Source organism: Balaenoptera ricei, chromosome 6, assembly GCF_028023285.1.
Source record: "Balaenoptera ricei isolate mBalRic1 chromosome 6, mBalRic1.hap2, whole genome shotgun sequence".
NCBI lineage: Eukaryota > Metazoa > Chordata > Mammalia > Artiodactyla > Balaenopteridae > Balaenoptera > Balaenoptera ricei.
Window position 1 is genome coordinate 120802120 of NC_082644.1, and position 18104 is coordinate 120820223.

Here is an 18104-nt window from a genome sequence, read left to right on the forward strand (position 1 = left end):
TGCTGCCAGGTGGATGCATCGTTTGTCAGCCCTGACGTGGGCGGGAAGCAAACGCGGTTTTCCGCTTGCTTGGTCCCTGCTGCTCACACTTCTCCAGAAGGAGGCCCCCCGCCACCGCTCCCAAGCAGGCGGGCCCTCTGGGTGTCCCGTGTCCCGCCAGGGGGTCCCTGAGGGTCTTCCCAGCCTTTGCACAGATGTCGGTTCTAGCCCTTGGCAAGTCTTCCTTCCAAGGGCTCTTGCAGCCCATGAAACAGGGCCTGCGGCCAGCCCGAAATAAGTGCTCTTGGGGTAGCTCCGCCCCCGAACTCGCCCTCCTCACTCCTCCTGGCCCTTGACCTCTGGCTGGCTTGGCCAGACCCTCTTCTCTCTGCCCGGATGTCGCATGAGACCCAGCGACGCTGTCCCCTCCGAGTTCCGTGCCAAAGCTACGGGTGCAGCCTGGGCCTCGTGGGTCCCCCTTTCCCTTCGGTCAGCTGCACAAGGTCGGGCGTTGCCAAGGCTGGCCCCTGCCGGGGTGGGCGCTGGTGGCCACACCACACCCTGGGGTTCCTCTGAGGTCAGCCTCGTGATCTCCAGGCTCAGCTCAACACAGCAGCATTCTGGCGTGGGGAGGAGGTGGGGAGGGGTCTGTGAGGGCGTGTGCAGGCAGGAGAGACAAGGCAGCCAGCAAAGGCTTGGGAAATGAGGGTCACAAGATTGTATTTGGGGGCAGTGGGCAAAGCGGGGGAAGGGAGAATTTTCCATGGAGAGAGCAGACCCAAATCCTGGTCAGGGTGCACCCAGCACTTTGCACGTGACCTCGGCGCAGCCGGCCCAGCTGTGAGCCCGGGATGGGAGGGGAGAAAACCAGCCCGCCAGCCCCATTCGTGTTTACGGTTGTCAGAAAAGTTTTGGTTTCTGTTCTTGATGTTGTTAGGGTTTTGTTTTGTTTCGTTTTGGTTTTGGTTTGGCTTGTTTGCTTTTTAAGGGAAAAAAAAGTTGGTAGTTATTTCCTCCAAAACTCCCATTATATATCTGTGGATAATAAGGAAGAGATTTTATAATAGCAAGAAAATAATGTATATTTGAGGTCATCATGAAACAAGGCGTCGTGATAACGGAGGACACTGAGAAAACCTAATTTAGAACCCTGGTTCTTGTGACTGTTCTGCTTTGTTTTTGTGTGTTAGGAAGCTTGTCTTGGTTGGGTTAGTTTTTGCACTGCAGGAAGCAGGAGGGGAGGAGGGCCGGGCACAGGCTGGGATGCGGGCGGTTGCAGCAGGAGATGGGACGCCCTCTGGCGGGGCTTCGGACCTGGGGCCTGAGATTAGCTGTGAACACTTAGGAGCCCGACGCATGCGGGTCAGGGATCTGGGGGGTCCCGCAGCTGGTGGTGACCCCAAACAGAACGCAAACTGTACATTTGCCAATAGGTTTTCTTCAGACCACGGTTTCTACCACAAATAAACCCGAGTTCTTTCCTGCAGGAGTGGCTGGCCTTTCATGCTGGGGAGGAGGGACCGGCTGGATTCCTGTGTGTCCAGAAGGGTCTGCCCCGTCCGGATACTGTCGGCCCAGGGGGCGGTGGCCTGGGTCAGACATGGGCCTTGGGGTGGCTCGGCCTTGGGCATGCGCTGGGGGTCTGGAGCGACGATGCCAGGCCACCGACCAGGCATCTCTGGGCTGGCCCAGGTCACGGGCTTCCTATGCAGCGTCCTGTGACCCCTCCAGCAACCCTCAGAGGCAGGTGTCACTGTCTTCTGTTTGGATGGGATTCAAACCCCAGCCCTGCCACTTGGGCATGTCCTTCACCTCCTGAGCATGTTTCTTTATATATACGTGTTGGAGATAAAAATAATCTCTCCAGAGGGTGACTCTGTGGCCTGTGGTAGAGAAGATCAGAATAGTACGGTCGAGACTTATGTCTCCCTTACGGGGAAGCAGTGCAGAGGCGGTGGCCCAGGGTGGCTTGGGGCCCCCATCCCCCCCCAGACTCCCCTCATCTTCAGCGTGCACTTCCCTCCTCATAGTCACCTCGTGGTCCAAGGTGGCTGCTAGAGCTGCTGCCATCGAGGCTGTGGGCAGATGCAGAAGCTGACATAGCACTTCCCCTTACTCTCCTTACCCAGGGCTTGGGCATGTGGCCATTCCTGGCCACACTGGGGGCTGCAGATGCGGGACCTGGGCTGGGTGCACAGCCTGGAGAACGCTGGGTCTTGTTACTGCAGAGATGGAACCAGACAGGACCCACCTTGGGGGGGTGAGGGTCAAGTGAGACTCGGAGCCTGGCGCACACCTGGTGCTCAGCAGATGTCAGTTTTTGTTAACAGACCGAGGAGGCGACTGCAGATGTTTGAGGTGACACAGCTGGAGAGTGTTGGAGGTTGCCCGCAGCCCTGGTCTCCAGGACCCAGAGCCTCAGAGCCTGGCTTAAGCTGGTGCCCCGAGAACCAGATGGGGGACCACCCCCTCTCTGAGAATCCCTCAGGCCTGAGTCCCCCGAGAGGCCAGGTGTTCCCACACCGCCTCCCCGAGAACCAGCCTCTAGTTCTGAGTTCTCGTGTCCACACGTAGGGGATGGAAAGGCCCAGACCCTCGCTGACCAGCCTCTGGGCCGGCACTCAGCTGCCCTGAGCTTGGACGGCCCTGGAGAAAGCTCCAGGCCGGGGAGCAGAGAGCCGTGGCGGTCTGAGGGGCAGCTGCGGGTGAACATGGGGGCTGGGGGCCCTTGGGGAGGGCACCAGCAGCACCCGCTGCGGGGTCCAGATGGGAAAAGGGTGGGAAGCCCCGGGCCTGCGTGTGGACAGGGTGGAGGCCCAGCAGGGACAGGCCTGCCTGCCCGAGGTTACCCCCGACGCTGGGAAGCAGATGGGAGCCGTGCGCTCCCGGGCACTGAGGCTGGCTGCCTGCGGGCTCTTGGGGGCACTGAGTGTCCTGCCCCTTGATTCTGACAACCGCAGACTCCCCTTGGGCAGGGCCACCGTGGAGGCCTCTTGTGTCCAGAGTTTGAGAAACTCTCCCTGGGTGAAAGAAGGAAACAACCCATTTCCGGAGGGGACGTGGACCCCTCTACCCGCCACTCCACCACTACTGACAGGAACACCCTAGAAGACACAGAATGCAGGCTGAGCCTGAGAGAAGGGGCGCATCCCAGAGAGGAGAGCCCGGAGCAGAGCGGCTGCTGGGAGCCAACGCCAGGGCGGCTTCCAGGCTCTCGGGCCACCTGGGGTTGGGACCTGGGATCCTCACACGCGTGGCCTCAGCCACAGGTCCTCGCAGGCCAGGGAACTCTAACACACGTGGATCCAAACAAACAAGGTCACGGACCAGGACAAATACTTCAATGTGTTTTTTTAAAACTTTCCAGCAGGGACTTCCCTGGTAGCGCAGTGGTTAAGAATCCGCCTGCCAACGCAGGGTACACAGGTTCGATCCCTGGTCCGGGAAGATCCCACATGCCACAGAGCAAGGAGTTAAAACTTTCCAGCAATAAAAGAATGAATTAACACAGAATGGTTAACCCTGGGCTTCAAAGAGAAAATAAAATCCACTGGGCAGCAAGCAAAAGATCAAGTGCCTTAACCGGGAGAACAGCTTGGTCTTGCCCTAGACCGCAGCCCGTCAGTGTGCCCAAGGCTTCGTGCTCACAAAGTCTAAATGTAAGGCAGCGAGTAGGCCACTTCCAACCCTCAGCATCTCAGGGATTGTTCTGCGTGGGAGCGCTGCTTACAGAAATGACGGGGGACCACCCCGGAGCCGGAGGAGTGGGAGAGCCGCGCCACAGGATCGGGGGGATGTTGAACCTCTATCTGCAGGAACACGTCTCAGACAAGGTGAAGATTGGGTTTCAGAACCTAGTATAATGATTCTAAACCCTGTCCCAAGAGAGAACGAATGTCAACACGATTTCAGGAAAGCGCTGGGAAGAGAAAAAGACGGGAGGTGAGAGGCAGCATAGGTGCACTGGTTTTCTCATCTTTTCCAGGTAGAAGTCAAGACCTGGTCTTGAAACCTGAAAACTAATAGAGGTGTAAGTATACTTAACAGCATAAAGATAAACACTAAGAAAGAAAAGATAACGAACTAAAGTTGGATGGAGATGAGAGAGGAAGGGTAGGGAAGAGAAAATAGTCCAATTTCATCACGGCTCATGGTAGAGGTGATGGATACTGCCTGAAAAGAAGAGGCTTGGTGTCTGTTTCCGGCGGTGTGTAGGGGGATTGGTTTTCTGTTGCTGCCATGACAAATTACCAGCACACGCTGTCCTCTTATGGTTCCGTGGGTTATAGAAGCCCCACACAGGTCCCCCTGGGCTGAAATCAAGGTGCTGCACGGGGGTGTTCCTTTCTGGAGGCTTTAGGGGAGAATCTGTCCCTGGCCCTTCCGGCTTCTAGAAGCCGTCTGCATTCCCTGGGCCATAACCCCTTCCTCCGTCTTCAAAGCCAGCAGGGTTGTATATCCGACCCTTCTGTGGTCACGTCTCTCTGTCTCCCTCTGACCACAGCTGGGAATGGTTCTCCACTTTTAAAGACACGTGATCAGATGGGTCCCACCCACATAATCCATCTCAAGGTCCGTCACTGTCATCACATCTGCAAAGTCTCTTTTGCCATGAGAGGTAACGTGGTCACAGGTGCCAGACATTAGGATGTGGACCTCTCTGGGGGGCCATTATTCGGCCTACAGTGGTATGTTGGATACTCTGACCAGTCCCCCTGGTAAGCACAACAAACGTGGTGGGAAAATGTTTCTGATTTCATCAGTGAGGTGGTAATGAAGAAGAAACACTCAGAAGCCAAAAGGTGAGTGTAGGCAGGAGTCCAGAGAGGTCAGCTGGCTCCCTCCTTATGGGCATTTGCCCAACCTAGTGAGCTTGAGTACCAGTTCGAGGAGCCCGGCTGGGTGTGGAGGAGAGGGGACAAAGCCCAGCCCCCGACCAAAGTACCAAATCTAATAGGTGAGCTCTTTCTTAAAGCTGGGACCCCAGTGGACCTCACTCTAAATGTCAAGATGACAAGGAGCACATCACTTCTGCAGCCGCCACAGCCATCATGCGACGGCAGAGAAAAGTCTTTTTCTTGGACCTTGACAATGGGTGGAGGGAAAAGCAAAATCTTCCCTGAGGACGTGTTATGGATCCAACTGTATCCCTCCCAAAAAGATATGATGAAGTCCCAGTACCTCTGAATGTGACCAGATTTGGAAATAGGGTCTTTGCAGGTGTAGTCATGTTGAGATGAGATCATGAGGGTGGGCCCTGATCCAATATGACTGGTATCCTTATAAAATTTGGAAATTTGGACACAGAGACAGACGTGCACACAGGGAGAACAGGCTGTGAAATGGAAGCAGGTCCTCCTTTAGAGACCTTAGAAGCAGCCAGCCCTGCTGACCCCTTGATCTTGGACTGCTGGCCTCCAGAACTGTGAGAATAAATCGCTGTTGTTTGTGGTACTTTGTTACATCAGCCCTAGGAAACACATACCATGTGTAACTCTAATTTGGCACCTAAGAAGGTTGCCGCCTGAATTTGCACTTCCTGCGGGTCTGAAAAACCAGGAGCTGAGAGTGTAAAGTAGGATCACAGGTTGTTGATACTCCTGAGTGCCCGAAAAAAGGAAATACAAATCAATCATCTCTGCAAGAATCCGCTTTCAATTTCAGCCTCAAATAGTCCCTGAGGGAAAGTTCCAAGAAATACATACTCACTGTCCAAAAGCATAGGTCACACAAGGAAATGGGTAGCAAAAACCACAGGCCGCTGAATCGGATCCACAAGCAGACTGCAAAATAATTATGCTTAAAAACAGTCTAAAAGGGATCGGAAATGTGTGTAATGACCAAGGAACCATGAAAAATAACCAAGCCAGTTAGACAATCAAACGAAACTTCTAGACCTGTAATCAAACTTTGGGACCATCGGGCAGCTGGGCTCAGACTGGACACCACGGCATGACATGGTGTGGGTCAAGGAAGAAGCACGTTGGGAGACATTTGCAAGGCGAGCCTAGAAGCCAGTGCTGCTGGCGGACACACAGTGTGTTTGCATTCCCGAGGATGACACCGTCACCCCTACCCTAAGACTACCTTCTTATAGTAGGAGCAGGAGAAAATGGCCTTGTCAGAGGGAGAAGTACAAGCAAACTACTTGGGTTCCGGTGCTTATGGGAGTTGTCTGGGAATGTCTACTGCCCTGCCCTGCAGATCCTGGGGTGCAGGAGAGGCTACTCTTTCTCTGACTGTGTCTAATCTGAGCCACAACTACTGAAGCCCACGTGCCACAACTACTGAAGCCCGCGTGCCTGGAGTCCGTGCTCCGCAACAAGAGAAGCCACCGCAATGAGAAGCTCACGCACTGCAACAAAGAGTAGCCCACGCTGGCCACAACTAGAGAAAGCCCGCGCGCAGCAACGAAGACCCAACGCAGCCAAAAATAAAATAAATTAAAAAAAAAAAATACTCCGTAACAAAACTTGTCGACTAATACTGAAGCTGAACTTGAACCAAAATTTGTGACCTTGATAACTTGCATTACAAAAGCAAAGGGCTGGAAGTAGGTGTTCTTTTCACACATAGTCCTTTCAGGCTGGAACAAAACATTGATTCCTTGAACAAAAGTTTTATGTCTCCGTTAAGCATTTTCATGTTATCTATTTAAAATGTAATTTTGGAATTCCCTGGTGGTCCAGTGGTTAGGACTCTGCGCTTCCGCTGCAGGGGGCACGAGTTTGATCCCTGGTTGGGGAACTAAGATCCCACATGCTGCGTGGCGCAGCCAAAATTAAAATATTCAGACATAAAGTGTGTGGCCTCCATTTGTTTAAAAAAAAAAAGTGACTTTTCCAAGTAGAAAATTACAAATGTATTAAATGTGCACCGATTACAGGGTTTTAAAATTACAGCTCTGGCTCAGATGGCTGTCTTAGGGCGGCTGGTTCCCCCTGCTCTAGGGGGGGGTGGCAGTGGGGAGCTTTCCTGAGAAGGTTTTACAACGTTTGTGGGTTAACTCAGACTCCTGTTCCTTAGTCGCAAGTTGATGAATTGATTTTCCTTAACAATTTAGTTTTGCTCTTTTACTTTCCCTAGAAAAAGAAAACCCACACATGCACCTAAACTCTATGTGGGCGCACTGGAACCGGCTGGTGCCAGCTCATGGGAGCTGAGGGTGTAGCCTCTTCCCAAGTCTCTGTTCGGTGGCGTCCTTCTCGTCGGCAGGTTGAAATCGGCCCTGGTGGGGGCATGTACACGGCGGATGTCAGCCAGCGCTCCGCACCTGGGGAGCCAAATGTTAAACGTTTAGCGGCACCCCACTGGATAAGGAGGCTCACTAACAACGATTAGCTATGACAGTCCTGGAGGTTAATACACTCCACAGCATAGCCTCAAGATACATAAAATAAAACCACACAATTATGGGGAGAAGTGGACACATTCCAGTCACAGAGGGGGACACACTCACACAGCACTCAGAGATGGCTGGCAGTATTCAGTAAGGAAGCTCCCTGCCAGGGGAGTGTTCCGTGTGGAGGACAGCGGGACAGCCAGACAGAGCCCAGGCTGTCACTCCCAGTGGGGATCCACCTCCCTGCCCGCCTGCAGGTCCCCTTTTGGGGACAGTCCCTCTCCAGGGGGCTGCATCCCCAGTCTCTGGGTCCAGCGTTCCCGGGGGTGTCATACTCACATGTGGCCACCAGGGGACGATGTTTCCTGGGAAGGCCCATTCTCCTCTGCTGTCTGGATCTTGGTGCTGGCCCCGCCCACACGGGCCCAGCGGCCGGAGTGACCAGTTCCCTCCCTACGTTTGTTTCCATCACAAATAACGTTGGAAAGAAATGACGGAGTGAAGTGGGAGCCTCAAGGCCCTGGCGTGCAGCTGCCCACGCCCGCTGTGTGTGTGTGGAGGTAGGGCCCAGGTGGCTGCAGCCCCCAGCCGTCCTTACCTGCCCTCGGCGTGTGCGTCTGGAGGGGGGGCACCCACCTGCCTCTCTGGAAGGACCACCACTTACCCCCAGATAATAAAACATTGTCTTCATGAAGGCATGGGCAGGGAGTTGATGTCATTTTTTTTTTTAAGGTTCTTATTGGAAAAATAAAATCTTGGCAGTGCAAACGCAGCCCTCAACAGTTGTTCTGGAAACTTCCCTGGTCCATGAGTTGCCCGGGTCTGGTGCCCATTAGCTGTGTTCTGTCTTGGTTTTCTCATCTCTACAATGGGCAGCAGTGTGCCTCCCTCCCCTGAGATGACACACGGGACGCACTCAGCACACTGCTGACCCCCCTCGCCTCCCCCCATAGGTGTGCCCTGCTGGCAAGGCTCAGGGGCAAATGGGGCCGGCACCAGGTGTGGCTGGGTCAGATGTGGCCAGGTATTGTTGGCTGGTTACTTGATGTCCCTCCTCTGCAGGGCCACACGCAGAGCTCCGAGGAGGAAACTCCTCCCCTGGCCAGGCCCCCTGCTCCACCCTGGACGTCTGCCCAGTCAGAGGGCGGCCTGCAGACGCCTCCCTCTGCCCTGGGAGCCCGGCCAGCAGGTGGGTGTGGAGGGCTGGCCGGGGCTGTGGAGAGGGCCAGCCTGGGCCAGAAGGCGGTGTCTCAGGGCCGGTCATAACATGCAGAGAAACTTGCAAAAATTCCCTGAAACTGACAGTGCGGGGGTTACAGCCCCTGCTTCCCAGATGGGGAAAGAGGCTTGTCGAGGGAGGGGAGACCAGCCCAGCTGGCACAGCAGCCTGGCAGCAGGACCCTGGCCCAGGGTCCCTAGCTGGAGCCTGCCCACCTCCTGACCTGTGGCGCTCTTCCAGACCCAAGCAGCACCCAATCGATGACAAATCCTACAACGCTGACCCACAGGCGAGCCCAGCCCTCCAGCCACCACCCCTCGTCCAAAGTCCAGGGGGACAGTGCTGCCCGCTTGCTTGGGACAGTTTTGCAACAGCTGCTTGTCTTTGAGCAGAGGGCAAAGAGAGGTCTGGGCTGCCTCGGCTGCTGTCCTGGGGCTGCAGTGACTACTGTGTCCCTGGCCTGGGCACCCCGTGTCTACGGGTCTGAGGAGGACACGGTCATGCTCCTTCCTAGCCCTCTCTGACCTGTCCTTCACCCCATCCAGGGAGGGCAGCCCTGCCTCAGGCTGCAAGGCCAAGCCTGCCATCTGCTGAGTGACCGGGCTGCTGTCCTCCCTGCCCCGGACCCCAGCACTGCCCCGGGAAGCCTCGTGCTGGTGGAGCCAGCCGTCCTCCAGAGGGGCCAAGGGGGGGTGAGTGACAGTCTCTGTCCCCATGATGGGGACTGACAATGGCGACAGCACATAGGCCAGAGCCCCAGCCACCTCCTCCGAGATGGCCTCCTGGGTTTCTGCTGGAAAGAAGGACAGCTTGTTCAGGACCGCCCCCCAACACAGCCAGCCTCGTGGCCACCTCGCCCCTCGCTGCCTCCGTCTTCTTCCTGGACCCTGAGGCCCTCAAGGGCAGGGAATGGGTCATAGCTGCCTCTGGGTCTCCCTGCAGTTCTTTGCATACAGTAGGTCCTCAGTAAATGTAGAGGGCAGACAAATTGGCAGCAAGACGTTGGAAAGCTCAGTAAATGTAGAGGGCAGACAGATTGGCAGCAAGACAGTTGGACAGCTCAGTAGGAATAAGAACACACATATCTGTTTGTATTAATCACAGCAGTATCGTGCCTATATCACTCCCTGTATTAGCAGCTGGCATTACTATTTTGTTCACTGACAGAAATTTAAATACTTTCTTTGACCCAGTGGGAGGAGGAGGTCCTATTTTATATCAGCACCTATTCTGATTCTTTGCACATTCAGAGGTGGACGTACTTACTCGTTCCAGATTTCCTCTGGACGTCTCCTCTGGGCATCTTCTTCTGCCTGAGCACAAACCAGACGCCCTAGACCTAGCTCGAGGCCCCACCCCGTCTGTCTGACTGCAGGCTTGGTCTGGCTCCCCCACTAGCTTGCTGTGTGACCCGAGGCAAGCTGGCTCCCCTCTCTGGGCCCTGGTGCCCCCAACAGTCAAATGGAGGCAGGCATCCCTGCCTTGGGAAGCTGGTCGCTGTGAAGTGGAAAAGCCAGAGGCTCACGGAGGTCTCGCCCAGAGACAGAGGGATCTGGGAGCTCTGGAGGGCAGACAGGTCAGGAGCGCTGTCCAGTGCTGGTGGTGTGGGCAACCCAGAGTTCCTGACCTGCCTCCGAGGGCAGTGAGCGCCCCTTCCCTGGGGGCGAGCAGCTGAGGCTAGACAGGCAGCTCTGTGCTAAGGCCCTGGATCACCCCGCCAAGGAGCCCCAGCCCTGGCACCACGCTGCTGCTGACCCAGCACTTTCTGCCCACCTGGCCGTGCTAAGCTCCTTTCTGGCACGGAGAGCATGGCAGACAGGGGTGCACCTGCAGAACCCTGTGACCCCTGTTTTAGGGAGGAGGAGGAGAGGTCACCTGCCCCGGCGCTGCTGCCCTCAGAACTCCCGCTTGGCTGTGCCCGGCCCGCCTCCTAGAAGCCTGGCGGTGGGCGGTGCATCCTGCCCCAGCCAAGGGTGGGGGTGGGATGGGGGCTGGCGGCGCTTCCAGGGGCGGGGCCAGCAGTGGGGGCAGGGTTCCTACTTGGCTGTTGCTGGGAAGGAAGGAGGTGACGGCACTGCTGCAGCCATTGGGCCTGGCACTGGCCGGCCACTCGGGGCCAAGGGGCAGTGGCCGGCTGGAGGTACAGCCCTCGGGAGGGCAGGGCCCAGGCCCTTCCCTGGGCCGGCGGGGTGGGGACAGGCCCAGAGCTGGCTGGGCACGACCACGGGACACTCTGTGGGAGGGCAGGGGGCCTGGGCACCCTCCCAGCCCTCCTTCTCCTGCTGAAGCCTGTGCCTGGACCTTCCCTCCATCCCCCCCGCCCCCGTCATCCTACCGCCTGAGGGGAGGGCTTCTCTGGGCCGCCCCGCTTAACAGCACGAGGCCAACCCGGTCTGTCTGACCCCGAACCCTGGCAATGAATGGCCAGGCTGCGGACTTGGGTGGGAGAGAGTTGGAGGGGGCAGAAGAGCAGATCAATGTGGAAGCAGCTGCCCTGGCGGGAGGGCACTGGGCTGCCCCTGCTGGGGCCGTGCCCCCCCTACCCCCAGCCTGGGTGGGAGAACGGGACTGGCCACGGGTCGGGAAGCGGCACGTGGCAGCCCTGCGTTGGCGCAGGGGGAGGGAAGGAGTCTGGGTCGGAGGCCGGGGGGGGGGGGGGGCAGGGGGCGGGCAGATGCCCGGCCTTGGAAAGGCTCCCCGGGCAACCACGTGACGCTGAGTTTCCAGCAGGAGGTCCTCACTGTTGGGGGCTCCTGGAAGGTTAAGGAAATCCAAGGACGAAAGGTAAGTGCAGACACGAGCCGGGCTGCACCTCCCCGTGCCCAGGGCGCCTGAAGCAGGGCAGAGCTGACGGAGGGACTGGGGTGCCCAGCCCCAGCCTCCAGCCCCCCACCCCGAAGCCCCTCAAATCACCCCTGCCTGCTCCCTCCTCTGCCCCTACCCCGTGGGGGGGTCTCTGTGGTGAGGGTGGGGCGGCCCTGACCGACCTGAGAGCCCGGGTGCCTGCGGGGGAGCGGAGGGGCTGTGGTGGGCAGTGCCCACCGGTGAGGGCGGGAAAGGGTGTGGCAGTGGGCCCCCCCCAGCCTCTCCTCCCCCAGACCAGGCCCCGAGATGTCTGCGGACTGGGAGTTTGGGAGGGGGCGGGACAGCCAGCAGGCTTGGCCACACGGCGGCCCTGTGACCTTGGTCACCTTGGCGGGCCTCCTTGGGCCTCAGTCTCCCCCGCTCCATGAAATGGGGACAACTGTCGTCTTGACTTCTGAGCAGAGAGAACGCGTGTTCCCGGCTTGCCATGTGGCACACGCTTGGAAATGGAAGTGGTCTTAATTAACTGGCTAATTGATATCAATCACAGCTATTAACGTAGGTGCGGGACCCACCTCACTATCTCGACCACAGCCAAACCCCTCTTACTTTTCCTGCTGATCCCACAAGTGGGCCCAGGAGCCTCTCTGAGGCGTCCTTTCTTCTCTGTGTTCCTCCCCTCCAGGGAGACACCTCTTCTGCATCCTGTCTCCTTAGAAGGTGGGTCCCCGTCACAGTTTTCTTCTTATAATTATGAGGCTCTTCTGACTGGGGAGGGATGCAAGGTGAGCCCTGCAGGCTACTGGGAGGTCACCGAGGAGGAGGGAGGCCGCTTACCCATCCTCCGAGTCCCTACCTGGTTTCGAGACGGCCCGAGGGAGCAGGGCGCCTGGGCCCCGCTGCCTTGCTCACCATCTGCCTTGGGTCCCAAAGGGCTGTGGAGCCAACGTGGCAGAAATAACTTCTGTCTGGGGTTGAGACGGGAGTTCCCCCGGAGGGCGTGTTGGGTACAGCCTGGAGGGTTGGGTGTCCCTGCCCCAGGGCTCCCCACCACCCGCCCTGTGGCCCTGCAGCCCTGCCCCGCCACGCACACTGCCCCCCTTTTGCCCCCACCGTGGTCTCCCCTGGGCCCAGCCAGAGCCTGAAGCGTACGAGGCCCTCAGTACACGTGGACAAATGCACGGGTGCACACGTGACGTGGGTGGGTGGCAGGAGGACGGCCGGAGGGTGACAGCGCGGGGGCCCTGGGTCCCACTTGCACGGAGCCCTCTGTGCCCCAGGCAGCGCCGACTCTCTCCCCAGCGCCCTGCGGTGCTCAGGCCGAGTCCCCATGGCCTTGCTCAGCCGAGCCCTGCGTGTGGCCGCCACCCGTCCTCGCCGGAGCCCTGCCCAGGGCCTGGGGCTGCGACTCCTGACCAGCGGGGCCGGGCCCCCCCCTGAGAAGAGTGTGCCCTACCAGCAGACCCTGAAAGAGGCACGGGACCCCTGGGCAGGCGCCCAGGGCCCAAGCCGGCCCCTGCCCAGCACAGCCAACGTGGTGGTCATCGGCGGGGGCAGCTTGGGCTGCCAGACCCTCTACCACCTGGCCAAGCTGGGCATGAGCGGGGCAGTGCTACTGGAGCGGGAGCGGCTGACCTCCGGGACCACCTGGCACACGGCGGGTAGGGGCCTGGGTGCAAGCGGGTGTGGGAGGGACTGGACTCAGCCAGGGGCCAGCTCTGGGTTGGCACCCGGAGGTCTGTGAGAGGCAGCTGAGCTGGAGGGGGAGGACACGGGGAAAAGATGCGGGGTCCTCCTGAGGGTGACCCTGCGTGCCCCCTGAGTCTCTGGAGAGCTGTGGAGGGGAGGAGGGAGCCGATGCTGACTATGGGATCCTGGAGGGCAGAGCCGAGACCAGAGCTGGGAGCCCAGGCAGCTGTCTACTCAAAGAGCAGAAGCCCTTTCCCTGGATGGAGCCACCCGGGATGAGGGCCGCCCATGGGGTGTAGAGGATGGATGGGGAAGGGACCATCAGGGGTGACGCAGAGCGGTGTCCTCCATGGGCACCATGATTCTCAGCCAACTAACCAGTGGGCATAGAGTAAAAGCACCTACTGTGTGCATGTCCCCAGGGCAGCCAAACTTCTGCCTTAACCCTGTGTTAAGTTAGCCAGGTTCTGTGGGGAAAACACTCCCACTTTGGCCAGTGTGAGCGTGATGTCGCTGGACGTGGAGCTGGGAAGAGGTTCAGGCATCGCATGTCTCGAGAGCTGACACAGCCGGCCCCGCACGCCACTGCCCCTGCCTCCCCACTGTCCTGTCTCGGCTGGGCCCACACAGCCTCTCCCCCACTGCTACCTCTCCCCTGGCCTCCCGCTCCCCAAACTCTGCTCGGAAGGGAGCCGCTTTGTTGGTGAAGAGGCTGCCTTTGGACTTCAGTCAGTCCTGGGTTGGGGTCCCGGCCCCATCATCACCCGTCCTGTGATCCTGGGCACAGAAATTTCACTATAAAATAGCCATGCCTGCCTCCCAGGACTGCTCTGTCACCCAGTGATAGGCTCAGTACACAGTAGGTGCTCCATAAATGGGAGCCTTGGGTATTGTCACCCTCTGAGCTGCCCAAGGGCGATGTCCTGAAACTCAGCTCTGACCCCGTCACTTCCTGCTCATCTGCCACTCGGGGCTCCCCGCCCACTGCCTGGTCTTCAGGAGCCCGGGCCTGCTGGGAGGAGCCGGGGAGCCGGGGCGCAGCCGCAGTGCGGGGGCTGACGGCGCCCCGCCCCTCCCCCGCCAGGCCTGCTGTGGCAGCTGCGGCCCAGCGACGTGGAGGTGGAGCTTCTGGCCCACACGAGGCGCGTGGTGAGCCGCGACCTGGGGGAGGAGACTGGGCTGCACACGGGCTGGATCCAGAACGGAGGCCTGTTCATCGCGTCCAACCGGCAGCGTCTGGATGAGTACAAGAGGCTCATGTCGGTGGGTGCACCCCTGCCGGGGCGGGGACTCATGTCCTGGGCGCACTCCCGCCCCGGCGAGTGGCTCGTGTTGGTGTGTGACCCCCTGCCGGTGGTGGGTGGGGCAGCGTAGCACAGGGAAGGAGCCCCGACAGATCTGGGTTCAAGCCCTGGTGCTGCCCTTGCTGGCCGGGCCACCTGGGCCAAGCGGCGTTGCCTCTGAGCCTCGGCATTCTCACCTTTAAAATGGGACCGTGTTGCGCAGCACCGTTTGCCGAGCCTCAAGGCAGGAGAGGCCCGATAAACGGGAGTTATCAGCATGCACGGTGCTCACAGGAGTCAGGATGAATGATGAGAAACTGCACTACCCAGGAGGAAGGACCACCCTTCTCCCGGCACCGCTGACGGGGCTGAGGGAACGCCACGGTGGGCGAGACGGCAGAGAAAGCCTTCCGCTGTGGAAGGCCCTCTACTGGGGTGGAGAGTTGATTCCTCACCCAGAGGAGCCAGGCCCGAGCCCCAAATTACAGGGCGTGGCTGAGACTGGCTCCTCCAGCAGTTCATTCCTTACTGAGCACCAACTGAAGAGTGGCTCAGGGCCCAGCGAGCAGAGCGGGCTGTGTGGGTAGCAGAGGTACATTGTCACAGGGATGCCGAGTTCCTCTGGGTGCCCAGGCGGAAGCAGCGGCACCTGGCTTCATTAGAACGGGCTGGGTCTCTGGGGTTAGGAGGTGGCCTCATTCTGCCTACTCCCCCCACCTCTTCCCCCCGCCTTGCTCACTCATCAGCTGGGATGGAGGCGCCAAATGTGCCCAGGCAACCTTTCAGCTCAAGCTCTGAGTGAGGTCTCTGCCGCTTTTCATTCACACTGCTCAGAGAGAGAATCTGATTGGCTCAGCTCATCCCTAGTTGGGCGGAGCCTGTCCTGATGGATGGATGCCTGGGGGCATTTGATTGGCTGCCCTTGGGCCAATCAAATGCGTCAGGGGTGTGGTCTGTCACACAGTCCGGGGCCTGGGACAGAGGGCCGCAGGGGTCTCTCGTCTGGGAAGCTGGTCTGACCATCAAACCTGGTTGAAGCTCAAAATATCAGACCTATGGGGATTATTTTTATTTATGTTATATAGTAAATCCTTATGTGCCAGGGACTGGTCTAAGCTCTTTAAAGGCGTCAACCATAAACCATTATCACCCCCATTCCCCCAGGTGACATTAGCAACTTGCCCCAGGTCACATGGCTCATGTTAGAGCTGGATGGGGGAGGCGGGAGGGCCCCAGAGCCTGCTTCCGAGCACTACCCGGGCTCCTTACTCTTCCTCGGAGCTGGCCTGAGGGACGGGGGCCGCTGGGGCATGGTGGCCGGCTTAGGGTTCCTGGGGGACACGGGGTCCGAACTGACCCTTGGAGACCCAGACAGGGAGGAGAGTGGCCAAGGGGGGTCTGCTCCCCAAGGGCTCAGTTACTTTCCTCTGGGTCCCCCAGTTGGGCAAGGCCTATGGTGTGGAGTCCCACGTGCTGAGCCCGGCAGAGACCAAGGCACTGTATCCGCTGATGAATGTGGATGACCTCTACGGGACCCTGTACGTGCCACATGACGGTACCATGGACCCCGCCGGCACCTGTACCACCCTCACCAGGGCCGCCACTGCCCGGGGAGCGCAGGTACAATGGCCTTCCGGCCCTGGGTCCCCTGCTCCCAGCCCACCCTTCCTGCCTAAGAACCCCGAGACCAGAAGGCAAGAGAACACGTGCCGTTCTCTCTGCTCCACATAGGACCTGAGCCTCTAATCCGATCCTGCAGAGGCCAGCCGGCCTCAAGTTTGTCCGCCATGTCAGCTCTCCTCCCTTCCCCGAGGTCTGGCCCTGCTGGAAGAGTGAACCTGCCCCAAATCTCTTCTTGTAATTTTTATCTTCTTTTGTCTCAAATACACACATAGTTGTAGGAAAGATTAGAAAAGACAAATAAGCAAGGAAGAAGAAATGAGGATCACCCAGAGGTAACCAGTGTTGACATTGTAGTTTTACTGCAAGTAATTTTCTATGAAGATGTGTATGTAAATAAAGTGGAGCCAAAGTGCACTGTATGTGACCTTTTTACCGCAAGCATCTGTCAGTCAAATGAGCCCTCCTTTTCTTTTTTTTTTTTCAAAGAAAGCCTCTGTCTGGGGGGACAAGTTCTCCAAGTCAAGGAACACGTGGAGTTAGTTTCCACCCTGTGGTCACCCCATTTCCCCAGTGGGGTCACATGAAGCCTGCCTGAGTAGAAGCACGTGTCCCGGGTCCCGCCTGGGCTGGCGGTAGTGAGAGGGTAGGTGGTCAGTGCTCAGAGCGCCCACGTGGCTTTGGAAGCAGCTCCTGTCCCTCCCAGGTCATCGAGAACTGCCCGGTGACCGGCATCCGTGTGCGGACGGATGATTTTGGGGTGCGGCGGGTCGAGGCTGTGGAGACAGAGCACGGCTCCATCCAGACGCCCTGCGTGGTCAATTGTGCAGGTGGGAACACGTTTCTTCTGGGCTCCCAAGTGGCCACCCTGGCTGCTGCCTAAACCTGGCCTTTCTTAGGGGTGGGGGCCCAGGCGTGACCTGGGGAGTGACTGCCGTGGCAGACAGGCCTGCAGAGGCACCCAGCTGGCTGGCCCCCGCCAGGTGCCAGCAGAGCTGAGCTGTCTGCTCTGCCTGCAGGAGTGTGGGCAGGCGCCGTGGGCCGGATGGCTGGCGTCAAGGTCCCGCTGGTGGCCATGCACCATGCCTACGTCGTCACCGAGCGCATTGAAGGGATCCAGGTGAGTAGATGGCCCCGGGCACCATGTGGGTGGTGCACGGACCTGGCTGTGAAGCCCAACACTTGTAGGTTCCTTCATCGCCCTGGGCGTCAGTTGGCCTCATCTGTGAAATGGGACTCCTCATGACTGGAGGGTTTGGGTGGCCTGAGAATGAAATGAAGTAGCACAGGCATAACCCTAGGGTCCTGACCCCCTTTGCCTTCGGAGCATGGCTTCTCATTGATGCCCAAGCCCGTCCTGCGTGGTGCGGCCAGTCTGGCTTTTGCCATGTTCTGTGCCCCAGGTGTTTCTGGGAACCTGTGAATGCTCGCATGCTCCCAAATGTGCCCTGGGTGCCAGTCTCAGAGGACATTGATCCCCGGCCCTCAGAACCTCCCAGGGAGCCCTGGAGACACCTCTGCCAGAGGAGGCGGGGCGGGGGGAGGGGAGCTGTGCGCCCCCTGCCCTCTCTCCTCTCCTCCCTTTCTATCTCCCCTCTCCTGTGCTGGTGGCTGGTAGCTTCCTGTCACCTTGCCATTGACCACTCCTCTTTCCCTCCAGCCTTCTCTCCCTCCCTCCCTCCATCCATTATCCCTCCACTCATTTCCTTCCCTCTGTTCCTCTTGCCATCCCTCCATCCGTTCATCCCTCCTTCGATCCCTCCCTCCCTATAGCCCTTCACCCATCCATTGATTCATCTATTTATCCATCCATTCGTCTGTCCATCCTTTCTCTCATGTATCCATCCAGCCATCACCCCCTCTACCCATTCATCTCTCCCTTCACCCATTCCTCCATCATCCACCCGTTTATTAATCCATCTAACCCTCCCTCCCCACCCCTCTCTGCATCAAACATTGGCTGGATGAGCTCTGTGCTCCAAGCCCTCATCTAGAAACCGGTACTATAACAGAGGTAAGAACCTAGTTCTTGCCCAGGTGAGCTGGGGGAAGGGTACACACAAGTCAAGATATTATTTATTTTAAAACAGGCTGACAGGGGCTCCCAGGGGGCAAGCACAGGGGCTACAGGGACTTCCAGCCTATGGACCAGGGAGGTGCCCTGGCG

The 18104-nt window shown here is 58.5% G+C and overlaps 1 protein-coding gene across 8 annotated transcripts in view; it reads left to right on the forward strand.

The window, feature by feature from the left end:
- Nucleotides 1-10596: 10596 nt before the first annotated feature.
- SARDH (sarcosine dehydrogenase) overlaps nucleotides 10597-18104 on the forward strand; it is a 64018-nt gene continuing 56510 nt past the window's right edge. Inside the window, exons 1-8 of one of the 8 annotated variants that reach the window (XM_059925975.1) lie at nucleotides 10597-10680; nucleotides 11268-11324; nucleotides 12031-12065; nucleotides 12648-13006; nucleotides 14119-14297; nucleotides 15758-15937; nucleotides 16644-16767; nucleotides 16957-17057. In XM_059925975.1, coding sequence (XP_059781958.1) covers nucleotides 12676-13006; nucleotides 14119-14297; nucleotides 15758-15937; nucleotides 16644-16767; nucleotides 16957-17057 — 915 coding nt within the window. In that variant the 5' untranslated portion in view covers nucleotides 10597-10680; nucleotides 11268-11324; nucleotides 12031-12065; nucleotides 12648-12675. Of the gene's footprint in view, nucleotides 10681-11206; nucleotides 11325-11807; nucleotides 11908-12030; nucleotides 12131-12625; nucleotides 13007-14118; nucleotides 14298-15757; nucleotides 15938-16643; nucleotides 16768-16956; nucleotides 17058-18104 lie in introns of those variants that run through there. The other 7 variants (XM_059925976.1, XM_059925983.1, XM_059925977.1 and 4 more) reach the window with 7 other exon arrangements.